This window comes from Poecilia reticulata, chromosome 20 (assembly GCF_904066995.2).
Source record: "Poecilia reticulata chromosome 20, P_reticulata-male-v2, whole genome shotgun sequence".
Lineage (NCBI taxonomy): Eukaryota > Metazoa > Chordata > Actinopteri > Cyprinodontiformes > Poeciliidae > Poecilia > Poecilia reticulata.
The window spans coordinates 11,217,902-11,237,719 of NC_088849.1; the positions used below are offsets into that span (position 1 = coordinate 11,217,902).

Genomic DNA, 19,818 nt, shown 5'->3' on the forward strand with positions numbered 1-19,818 from the left:
GTTGCTGGTGCCCATCTCCAGCTAGAGCACCGGGCGAGAGGCGGGGTACACCCTGGACAGGTCGCCAGTCTGTCGCAGGGCAGATTTGAAATTCCTTAGACAAAAATGGAAACAAACACAGCAATATACAAAGGGGTTCTTTTGTCTTCGGCAGTGTTTTCATTCACGTTTGTCTTGCCATTGTGGCACCTATTATACATGTAAATTAATAAAACATACTGAAAGTATGAGCATTATCAAGCTTTATCTGTGGACCAGAAGGAACAATGAAACAAACACATCCAAACACACACAAGAGGAGTCCTATCTAAGTAAAGCATCTATGTAAATGAAAGGGCCACATGTCCTGGAACATGCACAGTAAACCTGTATAACGTAGGATGCAAGCAGTGAATTGTGGGAGTTTGAATAAGTTGTCTGTTTAACAAATAGTGCAAACAGCGAATTGGTAACAAGCAAGGTGGAGGAGGAGGAGAGAAAAGGGATGGGGGAGGGAGTGGAGGACAGACGCTGGCGCCTTGCCAAAGCTGACGAAAGCCTCTTAGCCCACCCTGTTGCTATGGCTACATCGAGGAGTAGCACCCTCCATGCATGTGTGTGCCTGCCTAGGAGAGAGAGAAAGAAAGAGAGACAGGAGTGAGAGAGAGGGAGGGAGGGAGGCAGAGAAAACCAGCAGGCAGGCGTTAAAGCAAGGCAGAGTGGGAGTGAGGGACCACCAGAAAGTAGGGTGGAGGGTAAAAGAGAGAGAGTGCAAGTGTGTGTCAGAAGGGGAAAGGACATAAAGGCAGCCAGAGAAACTAGAAGGAAGCAACCCTGTGGAAGCAACGGAGTGTTGGATAATGGAGGTGCAGTCGGATTGTGTGGAGCCTCCTGTGGCTCCACAGTGTGACACACAGCCTGCAGGGAAGATCAACAAAGCTGCCTTTAAACTCTTTGGGAAACGACGCACTGGCTCTGGAATGGCCAGCTTCTTCTCCTTCAGGAACAAAGCTGCTGCAAACGGTGGGAACAACGGGAATTCTGACAACGGGAATTCTTTGAATGGAAACAGCTCGGCGGCATCAGCGGAGCTTGTGAGGAGCAAAACACATGACGGGCTAACAGGCTCCAACAACGATGCTGTGGGTCCGAGAGGGGAGGGCCTTACTAGCCTGGAGGCAGGGCCAGTAAGGTCGCTCAGCAAATCGTTGAGTTTCTTTTCCTTTCTCCGACGTGGGAGTTTTAGGACAAGTGAAAATGGTGGGACAGGAATTGTGAGAAGAGGGAGGGGCCTGAAGGGCTTTTTCAGCAGCATGCGATGGAGACGTAAAGAGAAAACAAACGAGGCCGAGGCAGAAGAGGTGGAAGGTAAGAAAGCAAGGGACACACATGCTACAGAATCTGAGACCCCGAAGGACATTACTCTTACCCTTGAGCCGCCTCCACATCATCACCAGGAGGACTGTGCAAGTGCAGAGACAGGATCTAACCTACAAGCATCGGACACTCCCACCACTAGTGTTACCATGACACCCACACACTGTGTTGCCATGCCAGGACCATCTGGTGAGCCAGACTCTCCTTTTCCTTACACACCCACCGACTCACCACTGCGCCCATCTATTCAAAAAGCCAAAGCCTCAATATCTAGCCTCACCCCCTCCCTTACTACACCCCCTTTGGACCGCTGCAGCATAGGTGACCAACCCTCAGAGCCCTCTGTAGATCGACTCTGTTCCATCCTTTTCACTGATGTCACATCTCTGAAGAGCTTTGACTCACTGACCGGCTGCGGTGATATTATTGCTGATGCAGATGAGGAAGGACCAGGGGGTAATGGTGGCAGTGGAACGAGTAGTAGTAGCAGTGGAGGTGGAGGAGGAAGTCTGAGCACAAATGTTGGGAGAGCTGTTGGTTTAACTAGTGCAACAACTCATGCTTCCCCAACCAAACCTCCAATTCCCTCACAGATTACCCAGCCAATGTTCTCCGTTCCCCAGAGTTCGGCTCCTGTCTGTCTCCCCGCTCGGACCCGAGTGCCTCCTCCACCACAGCAGCATTCTGCTGGAAGTGGTGTAGTGGCCTACATGGGAGGAGGGGAAGAAATGGCAAGTCCAGAAGGAGTGGACGATGCGGACATGCAGGGGCTTTGGCACATGTTGCCTTCTGCAGGAGAAAGCTCCCCTGCGTTGCCCCGACAGTACCAGCCTTCTTCCAGTACCCTTACTTCCACTTATCCCCCTCGCAGCAACTCCCCCGGTGCACTTCGTCCCTCAGCTCAAAGAAGCGCAGAGAGAAAAGCTCCTCAGGTGAAGGCGCTGGGCCTCAGCAAGATTCCAGTGGTTGGTGGAGCAGGTAGCCGGGCAGGTAAACCCCCTCTGCCTCACGCACACGGCCGCCATCCTGCATCACCTGGTGAAAAAGAACTTCTCAGTGACGAAGGTTACTGGGATACTCCCTCAGCAACACCTACAGCAACTCCTGATGAGAGTGGGTTGCAGCGTAACCAGAAGATTGCCCTATCGCGCGATAGCTGCTCGGGAGACCACCTTTATGACTTGTACAATGATCCTGAAGAGGAAGGAGAAGATCAGAGGGGAGACAATGATGTAAACAGTACCCCCTCTCCATCTGCAGAATTCAAAATGAGTCCCACCTCCCAAAAAAGTCCCCTTTCAACCTCCTCTTCCTCTTCCTTTCAATCACTGAAAGGCAGCGCCAGCCTTCCCCGAGACTCCAAGATCCCAGTAAGTACCAGACAGACCTCGCCTCCCCACTCTGTAAGCCAGTCTGCTCTGTCCTCTGTACTGGAGGCAGAGACCCCTCCGCCAAAGACCCATGCACCCCAACCAGCCCGCACCAGAATCCCTGTGTCAAAGGTGCCAGTTCGCCGATCTGGAAGCAAACCTGCCACCAGCACAAGCGGAGGAGCTGCATCCAAGAAGTAGATCTTTTTGACAAACATTTAAGCTTCGCCTTCTAAGATACTACAGGACTGGTTGTTCAGAGCCAAACGTTTTGTGTGTTCAAGAAAATGTTGAGCTGTAGAATCATCAGCTTAAAAATTCCATTTCAGATCTTAGAATTTCCCCTAGATTCCCTTTGGCCAGCTGGACTGTCTGTGTCAGTGGCTCTGACACACAGACGCTCAAAAAAGCTGGGTTCATACATTACTGACCTTACTCGCACTTTGGAGGCTGACTATTGACAATCCCTTTTCACAGAGACAATTCATTCTTCAAGTTCTCGGAAAAAGCTACTGACCTGTTGAATTTGACAGTTACCTTGAGAAAAGAACAGAGCACCTTTTTATTTTTGACATTTTTGTATGGAATTCAATGTGACACTATTCAGTTTGATAGGACCTAATCCAATCAAGGTTTTCTGTTATTGTGTTGTTGTTTTTTTAATCTGCCTAATTTGTTATATATTACCTCCTAATCTTGTGATTTTTAGAGCCAAAGCTAAAGAAAAAAACAAACTCAGAAAAGCTTAGATGTTTTTTTCCTGTGAACTTCTGGAACAGACTCAACAATATGCTTTTTACTGACATTCACTTTTTAAAAACGGTTTTCTCTGGACCGCTCACTGATTTCAAACCTGTATGTTTTAGATATACAAATACAAAGAGAACTGATGCAGTTTTATAACTTACTTACTTTGCAGCAAAAAAAGCTACACCGGAGAAAGCCACATAATATCTGCTTTGTTTTTGGAGACGTCCTCTTTTATGGGCTTGTTAATTTTGGCATGTTTCATTGTGTGGATCCCACTTCTACCACACAACTTAAATGACATACGTTATTTGAATTTCTCTGGGATTTACACTGATTTCACTGCTAATGTAAACCTATAAAGTCTTTGCAATATAACACAGGAGAGATCCTTTGCACTAATGCATCCTCATCCAATGCAAGCTAAGCAATTCAACATTCAGAATAAAACAAAAAAACAAAAAACATGCACGCTCATATTGTCAGTTGCTCTCTGCATGCAGTGCACCAGAGGCACAAAAGTCAGGGAAGATCATGTAGAGATGAAAAGATTTTCGGCATGCACACTGTACTACATTTGTCATTCTCTTCGTAGCTTACACTGGTCAACTTTATCCTTCAATGACACGTGAAAAAAAACAAAACAACTTTTTATAAGTAAATATTTTTTTCTCATGTTTTCATACTTTTTTATAGACTACTCTGTGAAAAAAACGGCTCAGATCTCAAACTGTGATTGCATCAGTGTCTTAGAGCAACTTCCTCTGTTTCTGCTTTTTCTTTTTTTTTTTTAAGTTTTGATGTAACGGAATGATAAGGAGGTATTATTTCTACATGCCAGCCATTTCTAAAGAGCTAAGACAGAATGCAAAGCAAACTAGTGAGTTGACCTTTCTTTCTTCACCTGCTAACTCTTCTGCTGATGCTGTATAATATGATTTTAGGATCCACCGCAGCTGTTTGTAAATCTGAATGTAGCTCAATATCATCAGAGATCCTATACTCTTTATTTAAAGGTGATGAGCGCAAGGCAAAAGCCAAATTTGCCTATTTCCTACTAACGCTCTGGAAGACAAACGACTGCTAAGTGTGTCTAGCTTCACAGAGCAGCATGTGTTTATAAGTGAGGGCGTCGATTGTGGTTTTCTGAAGCATTTGTCAGATACTCAGAGACACATGTTAAAAGCATAATTTTTTTTTTTTTTGTTTTTACTTTCAAAGCATAGGTACAGTGTTGATAATTGAGGGTCATGCTGGTTGAAGTTAGAATATTACCGACATTAAACTGACAGGTTTGGTAGCAAAGCACCTTTTTAATGTCTGACATTTTGATATGTTTGATATGTACCTTAATGTTTTCCATTACTTACTTTGTTGATATGGACCTAATCTAATCAAACGTTGTTGTTATTATTATTGGGTTTTTTTTTCCCGTTTTTTTTTTTAAGGTTTTTGCAATAGATCTTGGAACATATGGTAGTCCATAAGTGTCACGATTCAACAAATAAATCATTAAATCATTGTGAAAAGTGTCAATAATTTATATTGAATTCAAGATATAAATTATTTAGTTTAATATATATGACATTAAATAATTAATAGCTAGTCATTAATTGATTTTGCTTGACAACAGTATCCATCAAAATGAGTGCGGGGGACCAACATGGTTTTACTCCATTGGTGTTAAGTGGACTGATTACAGGTTAAACAATCTGAAATTGAGGTCTGTTTGATAAGCCACACTTATCACACTGCATTTCAGCAAGTACACAAAAAACCCTGAAAAATTTAGAAATAATTATGTATAATTTTAATTATGCAAAATCTTAGCCAAATAATTTCTTTAATCATTTGTAAATTCATATACTATGGCTTAAATTATTTATTTGTATACTATATTTATTTATTTATTATGAATGGGTTAAATAATAATTTAATGATTTATTTCATTTTGGCCCTGGGAAGGATTAACTGTCCTGTGGTCACAGCACAGCGGTCAAAAGGAGCGCAGCTGATGTCACGGCCGGACAGTGGAGAAGCAGGTGGGGGATTGTCCTGTCAAACCGTCAGTTCCCAAAAACACAGACACACAAAAAAAAAAACTTGCAAAAGCCCAAAAAGAGCACTGGGTATAAACATTGTGGGTTCCAAATGACCTCATCTTTTAAGACCATGCGAGGGTTAAAAAGATGGATTTTGGATTAATGAAATTGGATTAATGAATTTAATGAAATCAAATTAATTGGATTAATTTAACTATGCTAAGGATAAATCCAGGTGACTAAAATTCCCACCTCAAGCAAATCAAATTAGTTCACAGATTCCCCACCCATGTTGTGTTTTTTTTCCCACTTTAATTTAGTCTTATTCCTTATGCTATTTTTAAATCTCACTTTCCCTAAAGTGATGATTTGCAACAGAGGATAGGGATATTTTTTAACAAAAATATCTATTTTACCAAAAAGGTTCTCTGACATATTTTACATCAGGGGTCACCAACTCCAGCCCTCGAGGGCTACCGTCCTGCAACTTTTAGATGTGTCTCTGCTCAAACACACCTGGATCAAATAAACTGCTCATTTCCAGCCTATTGCAGAGAGGAATGAATGCTGGTGAGGAAATTCAGACATTTTGGAGCATCTAAAAGCTGCAGGATGGTAGTCCTTGAGGACTGGAGTTGGTGACCCCTGTTTTACATGAACATAAAAACGACCCTACATCTTACACATAATATCAGTGTTAAAAACAAACAAATGTAGATGACAGGGATCTGAACTTGAACGGACTACCAAAAATGATTTATCCTTCTTAGCTGATCTAATTCTGTTTTCCCATGCCAGAGCCTGAGTTTCAGTCGAACCTGTGTGGTATGATACTCATTGCTTTGATCTGACATGCACGGACTCCTGAGGCAACCAAACCACTGCCAAATTGAGTTCCAAGTATTTATTGCAGCCTGAAACATTCTCTCCTTCTCTTCGTAAATATGGGATTTCGTGCGAGCGCTGCAGCAAGACAAAAATAATTCAACAATAAAAATAAAACCCAGCAAGTTGTTTTTCCCACTGTGTCGCTGTTTTTTTTCTGTGGACAGTGCCATGCTGTTGTACCATCTGTTTTTCATTAATTAAACTCTTTTTGCACTAATAGATCAGTGCTTGGCTCTTCATACATCAATTTCTGGCAAATTCCCTAGGACATGTGATATTTTTGTGCTTATTTTGATGTTAGAAAATAAAAAAAATAAAAATAAAATATTTCTGTAACTTAACTTTTATCTTGTTTTCTAAGGAACAGAGAGGATGAGAAAAAAATGGTTTGCTATAAAGCTGCTGCATCACATTTAGAAATAGGTCAGCTTTGCACGACGGTCTTAGGCAATCGATATTTTTTAACGACTGTTAAAGCATTTGTCCCTCTCTTGCTCTCTACTAGAAAAAGGCTACTTAGGGTCATGATGATGCAAGCAAATTTACAACTTCTATGTGATTCCATGGGTTCTTAAACTTCATGGAATATATTAACTCATTGTTTCAGGGAATATGGGTATCTCTATAACAAAAGCACATATAGTTGACGAGGTGTGTAAATGCATGAGGAGAAGGATTTGGTGCAGTGCAAGTCCTCTTTATAATGGTGCAGCAGCTCCCCCTTCTCTCTCTCTCTTGTTTTGCACGCTGAGATTTATATAAAAGCCTTACGTAAGACATTCACTTCTACCGGCCCACTTCGTCAAAGCCAGGGATGCTGACAGTGAGAAGGGCGAGTGGCGGAGCATGCGCATATGTGTCGGCTGATCTTGTCATTAATCTGCTGGATGAGAGCGTTTGCTCTCAATGTTTGCCATCAGTGCATAAACCCGATGAAAGTGTTCAAGAGAGAGATTTTAGTGCTGTGCTGACCTGCAAGGTTCGTGTTCAGATTAGCAAAAGGTAGAACAAGGCGTCGTGATGAGATGCAAAGCAAAAGCTATGGAACTTTGCAACGATGCTTCAGGAACTTTTGTAACTTTCATTGAACATCTCGCCCGACTAAAATTGTCGTGCCGCTCCATTAAACGTGAATATGAAAGAAATTCACTGAGTTATGTGAACACTAGCACTGTGGTTGGATTAAAATAAGCGAGCAGTCAGCTTTCTTTAGTGCTGGATGAAAGTTGACCTCCACACTTGTGTGTTGCGGTAACCCGATCAAGCTGCAGCACCAGTCGACCGTACTTGGGAGTGCCTGAAACCAAGAGATACACAAGTTACTTGAAGAGCTGCGTATTATGTTTCAGTTTCGACTCTGTTATTGACGGAGACTGTGCCACGTTTACGGACACAGAACATGTGAGGAGCCTCTGTGCTCCTATACATATTCATGTGTATAATTTAATGTTGCTCAAAGTAATTAAATGGTTCATTTCTCGTACACTTTACTATCTCGGCTAAAATCTCTATACCGTTTCAATAAATTCCGGTGCACCTGATGAAATTAATTCATGTCCGTCAACCAATTCATCAGTGAAAACAGAATTTTCTACTTCTCAGAAAATTTCAATATTACGTAAGACAAATGAAAAGTATTTTTAATATAGAAATGCCAGTCAAGTATCTTCTTGGAAGTTGTTCAATCCAATATGGCCGACAGACAAAAAGCATGCCAACCGACCCGGTCCCCGCTCCTACTGCAGACGACTCTTGCAGGTAAAAAAAATATTGTGACTAAAGAACAATACTACTGATGTATTTTTCAAATAACTGTATTTGGAGAAAATTACAATTGATCACCTAAAAAAAATGTAATTTTTTTTTTACAAATTTTTTTCCTACCTTTTTTTCACGCCTTAAGAAAAAATAAATAAAAAATTTGAAAAAAATCCTGACACAAAGGATCATAATTCATGCATGAAAGGGTTAAGGTTACTATGATTATTAACTGAATCTATGCATAGCAGCACTATGATTCTTGTGTGATGCATGAGCTCATGAAAAAGACTTCTGAAGGAGTTTCTCTGGCCTTAGCATATAATTAAGTCATTAGCCTTAACACTACAGTGAAGTCATTGGGTTGTTTTATCTCTCATGGCTCCTGGTGAAAGAAGACGTGTGCTTGCTGTCTGTTATCTGTTCTGTAACCAAGTAGATTATCAAACTATGCGATCGGAATAAACCTCTCCCTATAAATCTGTAAGCTGTGTTCTGTTCGAGGTTCTTTCTCCTTACTGCGTTCAGTGAGCAGAGACTTGGAACGCTGCAAAGCCTTCGAATAAATACCAATTAAGAATACATTCTTTCTCTGGTTCTTGAAGCAGTTTTGCCTCACTCTTTGTTGAAGGAAAATTTCCACAACAGTTTGGCGTCGCGAATGGGATCTGGCGAGTTGGAGAGGGCGACGAGAGATCGAATGCATTGGCCAACCTGAGGAGTTTGTCTTCAGTTCACCTAAAATTGGACGAGGGGAGTCCGAGGTCTCGTCCTTGCGACTGCCGACTGGCTGGATCCATAAGAACCTTAATAGCTTTATCAGGTGAGGACTGTTTCAATTTGGTTGTTTTTTTTGTTTTTGTTTTTTCTTTTCATATCTGCTGGGACAGGCTGGGACTGCTGGTGAACTAAAATTAACTATCTAAAAGGTAGATAGTGGGTATTTTTAAATCTTTTTTTTCACTTTTAAGTAAAGAAAGTAACTATCTAAAAGGTAGATAGTGGGTATTTTTAATCTTTTTTCACCTCCAAGAGAGAAAGTAAAGAAAGTATCGGAAGGTAGTGGCGTTTTTATTCTTTTTTCTCGCCTAAAGAAACAAAGTAACTATCCAAGGGAAGATAGTGGGTGGTTTTTAGCATTGCTACACCTTCAAGGAAAGAAAAGCCTTGAAGCTGTTTTTCAAGAGTGAGAGACATCTCACTGTAAAAAAAAAAAAAAGGGTTCTGGAACCTCACAGAAAAGTTCGGAGCGGTTTGATCCTGGGCCTAGCTGTTATATTTCTGACCTAACGACAAAAAAATAAATCAAATGAAATTAATGTGTTCAAAATGAAACAAAATAATGACTTTCCTTAAGGGGGAAGCTTAGGTTTAAATCAATTGAAACAGATGCAAACACAACTTGATGAAAAATGGAGAGAAACAAAAAAAAGCAGAGAAAATAAAAATTAAAGCACTAGAGGATAAAGAAAAACATGGCAAATGTATGGCTGTGTGGATGAAAGAAGCTCTTTCAGACAGCGAAAGGCAACTTTTAGGAGTTTGGCAGGGGGAAAAGATTTGAGCAGGGCAGTAGTGTTCCACACTGACAATGTGGGTGCCCTTTTCTCTCTTTAAGACAAAAGGATACTTCACCCCCTTTTTCTACTTCCCAGGTGAAGATCCAGGCTCTCCAGGCAGATCTGGATTTGGACTCCCATCCCCCGGTCCGGAGAGCCACTCCAGCAGGCCCACAAGACCCTGGAAAGACAACACTGCCTCCTCCCCTGGAGAGAAGCAGCAAAGCTTCATCATAAGCCCGATTCAAGACCGCCCTGCAGTCTACGTCCACTCCCAGCAGAGAGCAGAAACATGGATGCCCCTTGTAGGCCCTCTCTCTGCCCACACCAGATCCAAAACACATGAAGGGGGCGTGGCGGCTGAGGGTGCACGACGACTCCATCCACTTACATTTGCCCTATGATGGAAGTGGCAGGCACCAGAGCAGGAGCAATGTTAATTCAACGCCCCTGGACTGGTGCTGACATCACATCAGCAGCCTCCCTCCTTCCTGAACCGAGGGAAGATGGTGTCAAGTTTGCCATAGAACTGAAGGCCCTGTGCAATGAAATGCGTCCCACTGTGCTGAAATATGACGCATGGCTGCAAAAATCAAACCCAGTGATCTTTCCTGCCTGACTGAATATCTCCCTGCCTCTGATGTCCGTCTCAGAAATGTGGAATGCAGAAATGAGAGTTCCAGCGTTGACCCCAACGCCCCTTATAATCTGTCCATAGAGGTGCTACAAAAACAGTTTCCACAGTTCACTAATAACACCATCCTGCAGACAATAAAGCAACGCCCTGATGAAGCAGCTGAAGATTTCCTTCACTGCATGGAAGAAGCATTTAACAAATACTCTGGGTTTGGCCCAGCCTCCTCATTCTCTACCAAACCCTGCGGCTGGACTCCTGCCTGAGGTTGCAGCTCAAACCAAAGCTTCATATGTGGGTTGGCGGTTTGGCGTGAGGCTGGCTGATCTAAAACAAAACAGTTTTGCCTCACCCTTTGTTAAAGGAAAATTTCCACAACAACGTCTTGCACATTTCACTCATATTCATCAGTTGAATATGAGTCGGTGATTAAACCCAATTGCTTGTGTACATTTTCCTTCCACTCAGCTTTCCATCAAAAATCGTCTGAAAAGCTATCCTCAGAAAAGCTAACAGAGAAGACCGGTAGCTTCTAATGGATGTAAACATGAAAATATGAAATAGTGTGAACGTTCAAATGGATTTAATTCACAGTGGTTCTCAAAAATATATGCAACAGCGGTTATAGGTCAAGTTTGGAAGAAAAATTTGAAAACCTTTTCTGCTTATGTGACTTGCATCTTAACTCGAGACAGTAAGGGCGTGTTTTTGTTTATGATACAAAAACTGAAGATACAATGAGACAAAGTTTTGAATGATATTACACTTGCGCTAAATTTCAGAAAAAATAAACCAGTTTGTTGCAGGTGGATTTCATGTGAGCACACGAGAAAAGTGATAGTCATTGTCACGCCTTTTGAAACTGATATAATTGTGGTAGGTAGGGTTTCCTGACCTCAATAAATATGCGGCTGTTAGTGCATGATGGAGCACCGTTTGAAAGAAGCACCCCACACTCTGCATGGCAGCCTCTTGGCAGTCGTTCCCATAGCAACTCCAGTAGGTCAACCAATGGGAAGAGGGGGCTGGGCAGGAAGGAGGATAGGAAGATGGGGACGGGAACGGTGGGCGGAAGAAAAAGGGGGTGACGGAATGGGGGTGGGGTTCTTAACACAGAATGCAATAGGAGTCGAGCCGGTGCAGAAAAGCACTCATACAAAAACCCACTGACTCCAAATCACGTGGTGACACACACATTCAAATGTGCTAACAATAAATCCACCTGCTTTTGTCTGTGTAAACACGTAAAACAATCACTCTTGAGACTCAGAGTGAAAAAAACAAAAAACAAAGCCAACAAAAAAAATAAATAAATAAACATAAAATAAACTAGACTGATAAAAAAGAAGGATCAATACAGTTTTCGTTTTCTTAACTCCAATTTGACTTCTAGCGTTCATATCAGATTTTATCGATTTCACTGTCTGTCACCACTTTGTTTCTCTTTCTGTGAGTATTTCTTTTTCTTACTTAACATCTCAGTCCTAGGCATTCCTCTTAACACATTATTGTATCAGTCTTCCCTCTTATGGATAACTTGACAGCAAATATGTTTTTGATTCAGTGATCAAACACAACTGATACTCTAGACATAAACAGGGAAAATAGATTTCTTTTGCAGGACATATGAATCTGGATTATGTTATTACCTCACTGATGGGATTTTTTTAGCTTTTGAACAATAATTTTAGTGTCTTTTGAAAGAGTCATTAAAAAGTCACATGGCTCTGAGTGAGGAATATAGCAAGCATGTGTTTCCTTATTGTAAGAAACTCAACTGTTGCTCAAAGAATAAAGCAGAAAGTCTCAAATCGTATTAAATTCCAGTTTGTGAGCAGGAAAACAAAATTAGATTATGAATCACAAGATGAGTGCCGAGACCAAAAAAGTCAAAATATGAAAGCTAAAATAACAACTTATACTTTAATAACTTAGGAACTAGATGTTTAACAAATGTCTTGTTATGATGCTGTCAGATCTGCATCTTGAACAGATGAGCCACAGCATAAGTTATTGTAAAAAGTCATGTCACAAGATCCTAGATTTTTACTTTTTATTCCTTATTTACCCTGGGTATATAAATATTTCTAATTGTATGTGACCAATGTGACCAGAGTAAAAGGAAGTTGTTGAAAAATACTTTGTTTCTGATGCCTGGGATTTCCACCTGTATATAAAGATGTTTGATGTTAAAACTCAGATTAAAGTTGAACTTGTTTTATTGAAAAAAAGGGCAATATGAAATCAATGTTTTTTAGAGTTGCTAAACTGTGATGGTGAAGCCCAAATGAGGAATTAAATGTTAGTGAATGTCTTTATCTCTTTACATTCTAATAACATTCTAGTAATATAATTTTGTATAACCTCACTTAGAAATATATATACATAAAAAAACACACACACACACAACAGAAAGAAAGTAACAGTACGATCTGTTCTGCAAGACAAAGTTGCATCCATCAGGAGGTTCAGCAATCCCAGCGCTTTTAGCAGATTTTTTTTACATGACGAGTTTGAGCTAAATCCAGCTTGCCCTGGCAGCATGAAGCTGCTGGAATCAAAAGGAATCAACAGAAAGTTGTAAATTTCAGAAGTGCTTGCAATAAAGACAGTCCTGTTGGGCAAACATTTCAACTTCAACTCCAGCAGGAAAATGTCAGTATTTTTTGTTTTCTATTTCTGCTCATTTAAAAATATGGTATACATGGGGTAAACAGGACAGGAGATAATTAAACCAATGTAAATAAGTTGGTACTGACCAGGTTACAAATGCTGTTCAATGATTAGAGTTATTAATATCTTAACTTTTCTTCTCGCAGAAGAATCCTTGAACACTCTTCTTGCAGAAGAACTGATTTATGAATAGATAGGTATTCATAAAACATTAACAGAAACTGAAAGACTGAAAGGTCTCTGATGTTGTGTCATAGATTTATGAATAGACAGGTATTCATAAATCATTAACAGAAACTGAAAGGTACTTGATAATAATTGTCTTTAGTGCTTGTTAATATTTACTCACTGCCATACCAAACCTATTGTTTCACAACGATCACAAGTGGGTAGAAAATCCAAAATTGTAATCAAGTGGAAGGATTTGCGTTTTCTGCGTGTTTATTTAAGTTTCAGTGTCGGTTGAGTTTCCTGTTGTTTGTCCACCCTTGATTGATCCCAGCTGTGGCTAGTTCCCTCGATTACCCTCTGCGTATTTAAATCCACCTGTGTCTCTTGTTTCTGGTCGAGTCCTTGTCTGATGTCATTGTTTCTAGCCGAGTTACCAGTTGCTGCCAGTGTCTGAGCTCTAAGCCTTCTGTGCTGCCTGGATTTAATGCTTTATTCTTCATTATACCATCATTTTCTCTACTACCTGGGTCCACCACTCTACTACCGCAAATCACGACATCAAGTAGAAGTAGCTCCACTTTAACACATTTATGCTCAACTAAATGTAAAAAGTAGCCGTCCCGAGAATTTACTCAAGTAAGAGTAAAAAGTATTTGGTTAAACAGGTTACTCAAATACGGATGAACTGACCAGAACACCTGACTCAATATTTTAAAGTGATGTCATCAGACGGACAGAAGCATAAATACATTTGTTTACAAATTCTGGCACTTTGAAGATTAAACTTCAGTTCAATTGAAAAACACTCTACTGATCCCAAAAGGAAATTAAATGCTGTTGTAACTCAAATTATTCAAGATTCTTCAAAATAACAAAAATCAAACAAACAAAAACGAATAAGTACAAAATAACAGAGATTTAGGCAGAGAGAAGACCTTTCCAAGTCATTGTTTTCAAACTTAAAATAGTAACTACAGTGGATGTTATAGGTCTCCCTTTAACTGGAACTGTAGATGTATGGCTGTGTCTCATACGTTTCTGGTCAAAATATGTTCTTCATTCCTTGAAGATACTTGCGGTGGACAGAGATTTTACTCAGGAAAGAGTGGTGATACTTCAAAATAATATTTCAGAAATAAAAAATAAAAAGTACAGTGTCTTAAAACTACTCTTAAAAGTATTTCCCCCCCCCCCCCGCCCCAAAAAGGTACACAGGTAAATTTAACCGGGAAAATGCAACTAGCTTCTAACTCTGAAAACAATAACAGTGCTGGAACCCATTACTAAAATACCAATGGTGTTTGCAAAAAAATACAAGATGTACATGCTCTCTGCCAGGTGGGAAATTTGCATGTGACTTGCGCTTTCACATAACACATATTTTTGTTCATGCCTAAGCAGATGCCAAAGCTGGGGGCAAACCAGCAATGAGGAGCTTATAGAACTAGTAAAGCTGTATTTAAGTTTATTATTGTTTTTTATTTTTTTTAAATCAGTGCTGACATTTATCCACCTTAATTATCATGTTCTGCTGAGGTCATTTCAGGTAGTTATGTGGCAGATTAGCACAGCTATCATTTGAAAGACATAAAATCCAGTGCGATGCACTATATGAAGTCTACAAGGTGTGGAAGCAACTACGTGCAGGTTAATTTTGTAACCTGCACACAGCTACACAACAAACATTTGTAATTAGTGACCTGCTTTTGGATCCTTCATATGGATGGATTATTCCATTGACTGGTTCTACTGGACTTAATTAAGTCCCTTTGTCTTAAGGGAGAAGGTGTTCCCTGTGTGTGTTCCAGGACAAGGTGTTCCAGGTGTGGGAAAACCAAGTTTCCACACCTGGGAACTTGGTGTGCTGGTTCTGCTGGCTTTGGCATGTAAAAATCCAATCCAAATACAGTTCATGGGTGTTACCACAGTTGCACAGAGTACTGGTAAATGCAACAGCTGAACAATGTGAATAAAACCACATAAAATTGGTGTCTTATAACACTGTCAAAGGAACATTTCACTCATTTAAATAGTGATTGACAAAGTCAAGATGATAAAAGGGCTAGCTTAGAGCTTTTGATATGACGGTCAGTAAAGTTATGCAGACTTTCCATCTTTATTATAGAGATTTCACGTCCCCCAGTTTGTTGGAAACTAGATACATTTTTAGAGTGGCACAGTACAGCTTGCTACATTGCCAGCTTCAAGTGTCTGTCTGCTACAGTTCTGCAACAGCTTGGTATTTTGTGCTTTAAACGTTTTGTGGTTTGGAATGTTTTCCAGCAGAAACACAATCAGCTGGTTCATCAGATCAGCTGATGAAGTGGATTAATTCACTGTATTAATTTGGACTACTTCGTTAGCTTTTGCTATCTCCTGGGAAAAAAATATTTTTGTCAATGCTCATTGTGAAGACAGGTTTAGGGCAGGGTTAAGAATCTCACTTAAAATATTCCAAAGTTATTTAAAATTATACAATGACCTCCATGCAGGGTAATAGTCCTGTCTGTCAAAAGAGACACGCACAAGCTTTTTTTTTTTTTTTTTTACTTGCTGGTGTACTGCTAAAAACATGTAATATACATTTCTAATTCAAGTCATCTGGTCATGTAACAGATTCCAAGGGAATTTCAAGAGATTTATTCAACTTGCTCTACGCAGCAATTGTAACTTACACGCAAAGGATTAATGATCTATTAAAAAACCTTATTTAATTCTCAATCATTAAACTACAAAATGAGAACACAGAGAGAGCTCTTATTAAATATGAATTTATATTTGTGATGTAAATTAAGACAATTAAGTGCAAATGAGGAATGTATTGGAAAAACAAAGAGACTAAATTTTGCAACCTGCATGTAGCTACACAACAGACATCATTGGTTTCAAAGATGTGTCAATTATGTACGTCACATAGGCACCTAAGCTATTTGGTACTGATGGAACTGACAAACTTGTCAGACAGCTACAAACGACAAATGTTTAGGCTTCTTTTGTCATGCCATTCCTAACATTGAAAAAAATAGAAAAAATTAAAAATCTGCTTAATCTGAAGGCTATTATAATTTTCACAATTCCAGCCACAAATTTCACGCTCCCTTTATGGCTAATCTGGAGACATTCATACAGAGATGGTTTTCATAAATACCCCTTCACCAAAGCTACCAGCCATTCACAGCCATCACACACACCAGCTTCATAAATGTTTTGCCATGTTTTACAGATCACCAGTGAACCTGAAACCACACTCTGTCTTTCACCCATATTCTACAACATCCATCAACTTGCTGGAGCTTGAATGTCCACAGTAATAAAAGTAAACAATAAATCCTTTGTGATCTCCTTGACGCTGTAGCTGAGGGAATTTAGTCCATCCTTGTCCATGGTCTGCCTCGTTCTACTAAGTTTTCCAGGATTCTTTGGATTAGGCTCATTGTGTTTGTCTCTTTGATGCCTGATCATCCGGTACTTCCCAGTCACTCCGTCTGGTCGAGAAATGGACATTCCACGGTAGGTGATGCGCCTGTAAATGTCGTCGTCCTCGCCGCCCCAGCCCCAGTAAGTGTTTGGACAGCCATTTATTTTAGAGAACTGCTGCTTCGACAGCGAGGAGACCCCGCCAAAGTAGGTATTGTAGGGTAGATGAAAGTTGAACTTGTCCATGGCCACAGCCAAATGTCTGGGATTGTCATAGCATCTGTAGATGTTACGGTCATCGAGAGGCACCAGGTCAACGTCAGAGAAGACGAAGCAGTCGTAATCGTATTCCTTCTGTACTTCTACAAATCCGACATTCATCAGTTTAGCTCGGTTGAAGATTCCTTCCCCGTCCTGGTTGATGACGTACACGCCGTAGTCCAGCTGCTGTCGCATCAAGATAGGATGCAAGTAATAAAGCCAATGCACCAGGTGCTCATGTCGATTTCGGAATGGGATGATAATTGCCACCTGAAAAAAAAAAAAATCATGCGTGAAATTACTTTACACATACACTCATGGTTGTCATGACAAAATGTAGATTTTTTTTATTTTCTTGCTTGCTATTGAAATACGGTAACAAATGGTAAGATTCTCCGATGTGAGTTGGGTTACGTCTAACAAATATGGCGTAAAGTGATAGTAAAAAAGGTTCCAACTCCCGTTTAGCACTTCAGGTTTGACACCGGGTTCATAACTGAATAGGCCTTTTAGATGAGAATCTATGGTAGGAGGACATTATTTTTAGAAGTGTGCTCAAGAAACAAGGGAGGAAGCCGAGTTGCCTTCTACTTAAGCCGCAGGAAGTTCATTTCTCCACTATTTTGTGGAGTGTTGTAATAATCATAAAATAACTTCAACAATGAAAGAGAGCTTGTTTTTTTCTAGTTTTTCTTCTCATCTTCTTTACCTTTTACTTGCAAATACAAAGTCTTAAACTGTTCATACACCTAACCTTTTCCACATTTGACCATGCTACCACAACAGTCTTTCATGTTTTTATTTGCAGTACTTTTATGCAGTACTTTTACAAGCCTCTGTGTATTGGAAAATAGTTGAAAGTACAGAAACTCAATACACCAAACAAACATGTAGAACTTGTACAGTTATAGATACTGAATAACCTATCAAACTCCCTAAACAAAGGACATAGCAGAGAAATAGGATCAGATTTTTGACTAATACATATCAGTAGAATTTTCACTGTTGTCTATTTTGTGTAACATTTTGTATCATTTTTCAGAAATGATTTGCCTAAACATGGGAATAGGTTGTTTTTTTAACATTCTGAATTAATTCAGTCCTTCATGAATAAAAAGCTTATGTTTTGTGACATAAAACATCGTCATATCAATTTTGCTATTTGCTTTTAATTGAAGAGTTATAGGTTTTTTCCTACCTTGTGTTGGGAGATACAGTCAGATGGCTTGTACCGTCCTCCCATCTGAAGAGGACTTGCCTCCGCTTTCACGCTCTCTAACGTCCGTTGTGTATTGAACTCCACGTTCAGAGGCCCCACAAGTTTTGGTGGCGATTCGGGACACGGCTCCAAAGTCTTTTTTGAGGTGATTGGCATCCTTGTGGTTTCATGACTGACCTCAGCCACCTTTAAATTATCTAGTAACTTCCAGGAGAATGTCTGGTTTCCATTTGCAACAAGGCGTTGAACAGCAGCAAAACCATAATAAACATTCTGATTGTAGTATAACACTACAGAGTAAAAGAGAAGGCTAAGGAAGGCAAAAAGTGACAAGCAGGCCAAGAGTTGTTTCAGCATTTTTTAAAATCCCCGATGTTCTGCGCTTGCATGTAGAAGTGACCTTTCACAGCTCTGCTTCCTGTAGTTCTCCCTTTGCAAGTCAAACCTCACCTAAAAACACGAGTAACCAGATCTGTTTTTTTTTTTTTCTGTCATCAACTTCCTTGTTTAACGCAGCAGATCAGGTTTGGCTACATGCCCGTGTGTAATAATCATTAAGATTTAAGATTTCAAATTTAAAATGGTCAAAACCATTTTTATGAGTTCAAATTTAAATAGCAGTTCAGTTTTGTGATAATTATCACAAATTTAATTGTATATAAAACAAGTACAGTGTTCACTCCTTTCAAGTGTTTTTTTCAACAAAAAATTTAATCAGGAATAGTAAGTCCTAAGGGAATATTTGCTTGACTTACTAAGACAATTTCACTAGGAATAAAATAAAAAATAAAATAAAAAAAAAACTAACTCAATGCAGGAGCAATAATAATGCCAAGACAAACCTTAATTAAACAATATTTTGTCAGATTGTGCCCTCTACTGGCATGTATTTGATGGTGCCGAGTCCTCAACAGGCCAAACTCGAAACGCTGTCAGGAAGCTTTCATAGAAAAAAAATCTGCCAGACATCTTCAACTTGATGAATTAATGTCTGTTCTGCTACCTGTGGCGCGGAGCTGTCCATGTAAATCCAGTCTGTTTACGTCTTTGCTCTGTCTCAAAAAGGCAACACCACAGCGAAGGACTGGCTCGCACTCAATAGAACAGAAATGAGTGTATTTCCTCTTAGAGCAACTTTCGGAACTGGAATGTCACTGATAAGTAACCAGCACTGCAGACTTCCCTTTTACCAGAAGGCTGGCCAATCACAGAATCGGTTAGGGGAGTGCCGTCAAACACAATCTGAACACTGGGCCCAGGCGGAAAAAAAAAGACAACAGGGTGTTGTCACAGCATACAAACAACCAGTAAAAAACAATACTTTTTTGTAGAGAAAAAGAAGTGCGACAAGGTTTCAAACGTTTCCTCACCCAAAAGAACCTCAGGTTTAATCCCAAAGATTCTTGCTTACAGAGTTATGCAAATATATCTCCTCAGGTATTCATTTGCAAAAAACTAAATAACAAAAAAAACAAAGGTCAGCTTATCAAACAATATTGTTTTGCAATGTAAAACAGGCAGAATTAAATTTAGCATCCTGCAAGAGAGTTCCAATGTCAACAAGGCTTGAAAAACATGTGAACTAACCCTGAATTTTGATATGTGAGTACTATAACGGTGGCTGTTCAGCTGCAGAACATGTGACAAGACATGTAGAAACAAGATCAGCAGAGAAACTTTGCCAAGTAGCTTGTGGGAAATTGCAGCGTTTCTATTTCCGCAA

At 40.0% G+C, this 19,818-nt stretch overlaps 2 protein-coding genes across 2 annotated transcripts; one reads left to right on the forward strand and one right to left on the reverse strand.

Annotated features, from left to right (window-relative positions):
* The first annotated feature begins 523 nt into the window (after positions 1-523).
* Positions 524-5,002, forward strand: amer2 (APC membrane recruitment protein 2). Its single transcript, XM_008396119.3, has one exon. The coding sequence runs from the start codon at positions 840-842 to the stop codon at positions 2,925-2,927; it is 2,088 nt and encodes a 695-aa protein (XP_008394341.1). The 5' UTR covers positions 524-839; the 3' UTR covers positions 2,928-5,002.
* A 10,951-nt stretch (positions 5,003-15,953) lies between these two features.
* Positions 15,954-19,358, reverse strand: LOC103456521 (beta-1,4-galactosyltransferase 1-like). Its single transcript, XM_008396120.2, has 2 exons — positions 18,075-19,358; positions 15,954-17,146 (listed from the first exon to the last, which is right to left on the reverse strand). Exons 1-2 carry the CDS (start codon positions 18,450-18,452, stop codon positions 16,478-16,480), a joined length of 1,047 nt encoding a protein of 348 aa, XP_008394342.1. The 5' UTR covers positions 18,453-19,358; the 3' UTR covers positions 15,954-16,477.
* Between the last annotated feature and the right edge of the window lie 460 nt (positions 19,359-19,818).